Here is a 9,228-nt window from a genome sequence, read left to right as displayed (position 1 = left end):
ACAGGAGGCAACACAAGCCAAAGAACCTGATTTATTGCAGAAACTTCCCTACCCCCACAAGTTCGTGAGGCACAAGCTAGATGTTCAATTTGGTAATTTTTTGGAGACTTTGAAACAAATCCACCTTTCCATACCATTCACTAATGCTATAAAGCAAATGCCTAATTATGCTAGATTTTTAAAAGATATTTTAAGTGGTAGGAGGAACTGTGATGGGGTAGAAACTGTTAACCTCACTGCAAATTGTAGTGCAATAATTATGAATAAAATGCCTCCTAAAGTAGGAGATCCAGGTAATTTCTCAATCCCTTGTGCTATTAATAAGATGAAAATTGATAATGCATTATGTGATCTTGGGGCTAGTGTTAGTCTTATGCCATATTATGTGTATCAACGTTTAGAGGTAGGAGAACTTCTTCCCACCAACAATACCCTGCAGTTAGCTGATCATTCGATCAAATTTCCTAAGGGTAAAGTGGAAGATGTTCCCCTGTGGGTTAGGAAATTTGTAATACCTGTTGATTTTGTGGTTTTGGAAATGGATGAGGATAGTCATATACCTATTATTCTAGGACGACCTTTCCTATCTACCTCAGGTGCTCTCATTGATGTGAAGAGTGCTAAGATTTCTTTAAAGGTAGGGGAGGAAGTTTTAGATTTTGATTTGAATAAAAGCATGCAATATCCTTGTTCTAGTTCTGAAAACTTCATGATGATTGACACCATTGATTCGATTGTTTCTAGTATGCATACGCAATTACTCTTTACTAACCATGATCGGTGATACCGAAGAAAACAAGGACATGGAGGAGAAAATTCTAGATGGAGATGATGGTGAACATAAGTACATGGAGATCATAACCAAGTATGCACTTGCTATGGCCGCTGCAAAAGAGGTAAATGAGGCCCCTAAGGTAGAATTAAAGCCTCTACCAACACATTTAAGGTACGAATTTCTTGGTCCTAATTCAACTTACCCTGTCATCGTGAATTCTTCTTTAGATGCGGATCAAACTCGGAAGTTATGTGATGTATTGAGAAAGCATCAAAGTGCTATAGGCTATACCATTGATAACCTCAAGGGTATTAGTCCTGCTATATGTATGCATCACATAGCTCTCGAGGATGATGCAAGGCCTTCCATAGAGAAGCAAAGGAAACTCAATCCTCAAATGGGGGAGGTGGTGAAGAAAGAAATCACCAAACTCCTTGATGCAGGCATCATCTTCCCCATTTTGAGCTCCAGATGGGTTTCCCCTTTGCATGTTGTCCCTAAGAAGGGGGGAATGACTGTAGTTGAGAATGAAAATGGTGAGCTCATCTCAACTAGAACGGTAACCGGATGGAGGATGTGCATAGACTATAGACGTCTAAACGCATCAACCAAAAAGGACCATTTTCCCCTTCCATTTATTGATCAAATGCTCGAAAGACTAACTAGGCACAAGTATTATTTCTTTCTTGACGGTTATTCGGGGTTTTTCCAAATACCTATCAACCCCGATGACCAAGAGAAAACCACTTTTACTTGTCCATATGGTACATTTGCTTACAGGAGAATGCCTTTCGGACTATGCAATTCACCGGGCACCTTTCAAAGGTGTATGATGAGCATTTTTGGGGACATGTTGGAAGCCGAGATGGAGGTTTTCATGGATGATTTTTCAGTTGGAGGAACATCTTTCGATGATTGCTTAGTAAATTTGGGGAAGTGCTTGCAACGATGTGAGAAAGTGAACTTGGTCCTCAACTGGGAGAAATGTCACTTCATGGTAGAGGAAGGAATTGTCCTCGGTCACAAGATTTCAAATGTCGGGATAGAGGTAGATAAGGCAAAGGTCAAAGTCATCGCAAAACTACCACCACCGGTCAATGCAAAAGGGGTACGACAGTTTTTAGGGCATGTGGGTTTCTACAGGCGGTTTATAAAGGATTTCTCTCTAATAGCCAAGCCTTTAAATGCCCTATAGCAAAAGGAAGCCGATTTCAAGTTTGATGAAGAGTGCTTACATGCTTTCAACACACTTAAGAAAGCTTTGATCTCGGCTCTGATAGTGCAAGGACCAAGATGGGACCTACCGTTCGAGTTGATGTATGATGCAAGTGACACGGCTATTGGGGGTGTTCTTGGGCAGCGAGTTGAAAAGAGGCTTCATGTGATCTACTATATGTCAAAGACCTTGAATAAAGCACAACAGAACTACACCACCACGGAGAAAGAGTTTCTAGCCATCGTTCATGCTTTCGAGAAGTTTTGGGATTACCTCATTGGTTCCAAAACAATTGTCTACACCGACCATGCTGCTATCAAGTAATTAATTTCGAAAAAGGAGTCCAAATTGCGTCTCCTCTGATGGGTCCTTTCTTTGCAACAATTTCATGTAGAGATACGAGACAAGAAGGGGGCCGGAAATGTGGTCGCGGATCACCTTTCACGCATGGAAAGGGAGCAACAAGACGATGATGGGGTACCCATTTCTGATGAATTGAAAGATGATGTCTTATATCTCATTAAGGAAAAAGGACTACCTTGGTTCGCGGATTTGGTGAACTACTTAGCTTGTGGGGAGCTCCCTCCCGATTACACCAAGAACCAAAGGAAGAAGCTTAGGCGAGACGCTAGACACTACATTTGGGATGACCCGATTTTGTTCAAAAGAGGTGTAGACGGTCTACTAAGAAGGTGTGTTCCTGATGATGAAACTCAAAGTGTGCTGAAAATGTGTCATTCTGATCCTTGCGGAGGTCACATGGGGGCAAACAAGACAGCTCAAAAGGTTTTACACTCGTGGGCATTTGTGAAGACATGTGATGCGTGCCAAAGAAGTGGAAACGTGTCAAAGAAGAATGAAATGCCCCAACAACCCATACTTGAACTAGAAATCTTTGATGTTTGGGGCATAGACTTCATAGGACCTTTCCCTTCATCCCGTGGGAACCAATACATACTTGTGGCAGTGGATTATGTGTCAAAGTGGGTGGAAGCAATCGCCTCCCCAACAAATGACCACAAGGTGGTAGTGAAGCTCTTCAAGAAGATCATATTTCCAAGGTTTGGGGTTCCTAGAGCGGTAATAAGTGACAACGGTTCACACTTTGTGCATGGGGCTTTTCAAAGAATGCTTCGCAAAAATGGAGTCCATCAACGATTCGGGACAACCTATCACCCTCAAACTAGTGGGCAAGCGGAAGTCTCTAACCGACAGATTAAAGCTATTCTTGAGAAGACGGTTGCAAAGAATAGGAAGAATTGGTCCGACAAGCTAGATGATGCACTTTGGGCATATCGGACAGCTTTCAAAACCCCTATTGGCACAACCCCATATCGTTTGGTTTACGGGAAAGCATGTCACCTTCCGGTCGAACTAGAACACCGTGCTCAATGGGCAATCAAGAAAATAAACTTCGATTTAGCAAGCGCGGGGGAGCAAAGAATGTTGGACCTTCACGAGTTGGAGGAACTTAGATTGGATGTGTATGATAGTGCAAGCCTCTACAAAACGCGATCCAAGGAGTGGCATGACCGGAAAATAGAGCGAAAGGTATTCAATGTAGGAGACAAGGTCCTTTTGTACAATTCCCGGATGAAACTTTTCCCCGGTAAGTTGATGTCAAGATGGAGGGGACCATTCACCATTAAGGCAATTTTTCCTTCCGGGGTGGTTGAACTCTATGATTCAAGTGGGTTGCAATCTTTTACAGTAAATGGGCAGCGATTAAAGCTATACTACGAAGGAGCCCATGTTGGTTTGATTGATGTGTTACAATGCCGTCACACGAGTTGAATGTGACCACGTCAAGCTATAGACGTTAAACTTAGCGCTTCCGGGAGGCAACCCGATCTTTTTGATTTTTCTTAGTTTAGTTTCTTTTGTTTTTCTTCTTGTTTGATATAGTTTCTAACTTTTTTTTTTATTTTCTTTTTGTTATTTATTTTTTTTATGTTTGTGTGTGCTTTTGTGTAGATGAGAGATTAGATGGAGGAAGGAAGGATGAGAATGAAACGAGATATAGAGGAAGAAAAGGGGTTAAAAGTGAAGCAGAAATGGCACAACCGTGCTAACAAGACAAAAGGCTAAACAGGAAATTCAGCACGGGCGTGCCAGAAAAGGCACGAACGTACAACAATCTTCGAAAGCATTCTGCCTTAGCTGCACGACCGTGCCAGAAATAGCACGCCCGTGCCACACACCTAAGAGGATTTTCAATTCCGGAAGCACGTCCGTGCCAAAAATGCCACGTCCGTGCCACTAAAAGGGCTAAAGCCTTCTGCCTCAGCTGCACGTCCGTGCCAAAAATGGCACGTCCGTGCATCACGGTTTTCTTTTCTCAGCCTGCGTTTAATATACTAATCCCTACCCTTCTTTCCTTTTATTTCAGCCACTCTCTCTCTTTCACCCATAATTTTCCTCCCTGTTTCTCTCTATATCAAACCCTAAATCATATTCTCCTTCACAGATTCGCACAAGCTCGACCTCAACCCTTCGTTCTTCAACAACGATCTCGCATATTACGAAAATTGAAGCAAGCGTTTAGTCACGCACCAACGATTCGTGGAGTAATTGGGTAACTTCGTTCCTAAATTCTCCTATTCTTGACGTTTTTGTTGAATTCTACTTGCTAAAATTGCTATTGTTTGTTGCTAATTGCTTCATTGTTCATAATTTGCTTACATTGGTGATTTGCGTGAATTAGTTTGTCTTGATAGAAGTTATATGTTGAATACTAGGGCTTGATTTTACATAGTTTAGAGTGACTCTTGTTGAATTGTTGTTTTCGATTGTCTTGATTCTTGCATTGCTAGGTTTGGGTATTATTTCCTTGATTAAGCTTAATTTATTTGGTAATTTTGTTTAATATCATTCAACCAAACATGCCTAGAACCAAGAACCCAAGTAGAAGACCGCGTCGGGACGAAGGGCCCTCATCCGTGGCTCCACCACCGGTGGATACCATGGGAATTAGTTTTGAAAACCCATCCTTTATGGAAAATTTTGTTAAATTGTCCCTTCGTCCGATTCGGCCTACTAAATTCTACGACCCTTTAGCCGCTAAAGCTTTAGGTATAGAAGACGACATGATTCAAATGTTCACTTACACTAAATTTGATGCCTGGTTACATATGCATGCACTCAATTACAAGAGGCTTACCCTAGAGTTTTTGTCATCTTTGTATGTCCACCAGGATGAGAATAACTCCCCCCGGTACATGACCTTCCAGCTTATGAACTCCGGCACCATCACCATGACCGTAGCCCAAGTAAACACCGCCTTTGGATGGCACTCCGACCTGAAATACGGTCCTAAGGATGGCCATTCCAAACACTATGAACCCGGTCTATTTTGGCGTCGGATTACAGGGAAGCTAGATAGAGACCCTCGGAGAGATAAGGCAACCTCTATTGTCAACCCCGCCTTTAGATTAGCCCATAGAACCTTTTCTTCAACTATCTTCGCTAGGGGGGATAGTTCGGGGGTGGTGTCCATTAGGGAGCTTCAATTCCTGTGGCACCTCACTAGGGGGGATGGGTGACTTGATATGGGGGCTTGGTTGCTAGACCACCTAGATGGTGTAGCTAAGGGGAGGGGTGCGATTACCATAGGGGGCATGATCACCATCCTAGCTCAGTTAAATGGTATTGATTTTTCTGATTTGCAGGCTATTGTAGGGTCGACCAGGTTGGACATGCGCACTCTAAAAGCCATGCAATGGCTTGATGAGACCACCGTGCCTGACTGCTACCTATGGCTCGTAGCAGGAAAGCCATATGCTTATCTTCCCGATCTAGAGAGGACGGTGGTCTACAACACGGACAACTGGATCTTTGACCTAGATTTCATTTGGCATGAGGATGGTAATACTGAGTACGTTGACCGTGATCCTTAGCCTCAGCCTGGAGATGAGCAGGCCCACGAAGGCCAAGATGGTGGTGATGATGATGATGATGACAGCCCAGATGAGGCCGAGCGGATCCCAGCACAGGATTATGCCTCGATCCGCCAAGGTTTAGATGATTTGCGGAACGAGGTGGCGGGTTTGAGATTGACAAACTCGGATATGGTCGCCGCCTTTTACGCATTAAGGGAGAGTGTCGACAATATGGCCACCCGCCTGCCTCATGACCCGGGCGGCCCCGGTTCTTGACCCGACCTTGCTTTCTTTACCCCTTTCCCCACCTTTGTAAGTCCTTGATGTGTAAACATTGAGGACAATGTTTGATTCTAGCTTAGGGGGGGGGGTCTTACTTGAGTTTGTTGTTGAGGGGTTTGGAATTTTGGTAGTCTAGTCTTTAATTGCTTTTTCTTACTACAAAAAAAATACAAAAAAGATTTACTGCTTTCTTAGGACTAACCTTAATTCGTTTATTAGTATGTCTCTTCTTTTTGCAGCTTAGGATCGTTTGAGAAGCGGCATGATTACGTAGAACCAGTTTATGGCCGCTAATTGGAGCTCCCGGGAGGCAAATTTGGAGAGATCTTTTCCTTTTTCTCTTTGTGTACTTAGGATAGTTTAGTTTAGGAAGAAGTTTAATGGTTCGAGGATGTTTGATCGGTTCTAAGGAACCTGGGATCATTGATGTTGATATCAATTGATCACTTGTTTGTCGATTGGGATTATTATGTGATTTTCATGCCTCTTTATCAACCATTTAGCTTGTTTAGATTACTTAGTTGTGTATGTATGTGTGCAATATAGAAAAAGCTTCTGTTATGAAGATGTGTAGTCTAGTTTATATGATTTGCCTCATAGTCTTTTCCTATATTTTTGGATCGTGATAAACTTGGCTATTTGCAAAAAAAATTTTGGAATAATGCCCATATTTGGATTTGAAACGTGAATGAATGTGTGTGGAATGTCTATTTCTACTTAAGCCAGTGATTAATACACAGTTTGAGTCTATTGTTGATCAATGTAGACGAGTCTAGGCGAAGGTAGTTGGTTAGAACGTTTGTTATCATGTGAAACTCTAAGCCATTGAATTGTGGTAAGATGGAGTCGCTTCCCTTTGTGGATTTGATCCCCTTGATTGGTAGTTGTTTTGTTTTCGAATCCCGTGAGGTTTTATTTGTTCTAGCCTTCATCATCTTTTTGAGCGGCATATTTGGATCCTTGATTACGCATGTTTTGATCTTTGTGTTGACTTGTAGCTCCCGAGACCGACTTGACACTTTTAAAGGAGGAAAAGGGCACCTTTTTCATTTTTCTTATTTTTGTTCCTTTTGTTTTGTTACAAATTAATTTTCTTTTTACAACATCCTACTTGCTAACCATGTTGAGCCTCTATCTCCATTCTTGGTTACCCATGTTACAAACCCGATGGCCGATGTTTGACCAACCCTCGGGTGGTGAAGCGTTTACCTTGCTAGGTTTGTTTGAGCCTATTGTTTATTAATCAAGAATTATGATCGATAGTTGGTTTGAGCAAGTTTGAAAGTGAGCTTAATTGTAAAGATGTAATATGAAAGTTTGTTTGAGTAAAAAAAATTATAAAAAAAAAGAGAAAAAAGAGTAGTAAAAAAAAAACAAAAAAAAAGCCGTCCGAATTGTGAAAAAGGCGAGGACATTCAAACAAAAGTTTTAAAGTTTGAAAAAGGTCGTTCGAGTGTGTATAACATAGAGAGTTGGTGATGTGTAAAAGTGTGAATTAATGTTTATTGTGAAATGTGAATTGCATCTCTTGAGCTTAATTTTTGAGAATCGTGATTCTTGCGTTTCATTTAGGATTTAACTCCACATTTTAAATTGTTTTCACCTGCCTTACCTGTTGCCAATACATTACAACCTTTCTAAGACCCTTAGACTTTAGTGGTGTTCGGTTCTCAAACGGTGGAGGGAGATACTTTTCAACCCTATGGAAAGATTATGCGTAATTGAGATGTCAGGATACCTTTATTATTTCCTCAAAAATATTACTTTTTCCGGTTCCTTCGAGGAATCACGAGGAGCTAATCAGGGTGGTGATTTGAAGCAAAAGGGGAGGACGTGGCTGTTTTGGTTGGGTTTAGAGGGAAGCATGATTCCTTTGTTCTCTATGCTTGGTCTAGGCCTTGTCAACATTTTAATCAACAATACCTTTGATTGTGCGTCTCTTTGCTTGTTTGAGTGAGCTTTTTATTCCATGCATGATTATTCTAAGTAGGATCCATTGACGTTATTTCACGCTAAAACTTAATTTATATGCAAGGGCAATAGTCTATCCGATTTTGTGTTTGTTTATCCCTTAGTTTTGCTCGAGGACTAGCAAAAGTATAGCTTGGGGGGTTTTGACAAGCGCACTTTAGGGCGCGCTTTTGGACATATAATTGGAGGATTTTGGTCGTATTTAGGACCGTTTTGGTCGTTTACTGCCTTGTTATGCTTATATCTCTTATATTATGTGCTTCACGGGTTTCGGATTGTTTTTGATGTGTTTTCAGGTATAATTGACTGAGTTTAGTCCGGTCCTGAGCCGTTGGTGCGTGATCGAGCCAACTTTGGTCATAGTTCAGCAAACTAAGGATGTTGCAAGAATCTGCATAAGTTGCACAAGCAGCACGGCCGTGCCACATCTGGCACGCCCGTGCCGAATTGCCCTCATCTTCACTGCCTATGCTGCACGCCCGTGCAGAGTGCAGCACGTCCGTGCCATCTTCCATGTGCCAGCACGGCCGTGTCACTTTTGGCACGCCCGTGCCAATCAGTCTAGTACGCCCGTGTCAAACTCGCAGCACAACTGAGCCAAATGCAGCACGACCGTGCTGAAGTCCAAGAAAAGCTCGATGGTTCTCTGCCATGCTTGCACGGCCGTGCTACTGTAAGCACGCCCGTGTTGATTCACGAAGGGCAGCCTAGGCAATTGCTTTCTAAATTAAAAAATATATATATAACCCAATTGTGAGGGTTAAGAACAGACAGATTTTTAGAGGGATTTTGAGAGTACTTCCGTAGTTAAGGTTCCATAATTTTCTTAGATTTTATTCTAGCAAATTCATAGTTCATCAGATTTGAGATACTCTAGTTTTCCGGATTTTATTCAAGGCAAGATTAATTGGGAATCTTTGTATTATTCATTGACATCGGATATCAGAGTTCCAATCTTTTGCATTGATTCGCATCGATTTATTGGTATTATTCGCTCCTATTTATTATTCAAAGCTTTATTATCCTTGATTAGAATTCATGTTTAGATTTATTATGCCCTTAGAATTTATTGTTGCTTTAATCATGAATATGTGTGATTAGTTCCC

The 9,228-nt window shown here is 41.7% G+C and overlaps 1 protein-coding gene across 1 annotated transcript; it reads left to right on the top strand.

Annotated features, from left to right (window-relative positions):
- The first annotated feature begins 268 nt into the window (after positions 1-268).
- Positions 269-784, top strand: LOC110700225. The gene is made up of 2 exons (XM_021877732.1): positions 269-293; positions 402-784. Exons 1-2 carry the CDS (start codon positions 269-271, stop codon positions 782-784), a joined length of 408 nt encoding a protein of 135 aa, XP_021733424.1.
- Positions 785-9,228: the final 8,444 nt, after the last annotated feature.

The sequence above is a fragment of the Chenopodium quinoa genome, unplaced genomic scaffold, assembly GCF_001683475.1.
Source record: "Chenopodium quinoa cultivar QQ74 unplaced genomic scaffold, ASM168347v1, whole genome shotgun sequence".
NCBI classification, from domain to species: Eukaryota; Viridiplantae; Streptophyta; class Magnoliopsida; order Caryophyllales; family Amaranthaceae; genus Chenopodium; species Chenopodium quinoa.
Note: the sequence above shows the minus strand (reverse complement) of the source record. Positions and strands in the feature narration are given on the sequence as shown.

What these genes read in the sequence shown, in the direction of transcription:
- LOC110700225 (XM_021877732.1), top strand. Translation starts at nt 269, where the DNA reads ATGCCTCCTAAAGTAGGAGATCCAG. An exon ending in TCCTAAAGTAGGAGATCCAG is followed by an intron (nt 294 to 401) that starts GTAATTTCTCAA and finishes ATCAACGTTTAG; the next exon opens with AGGTAGGAGAACTTCTTCCC.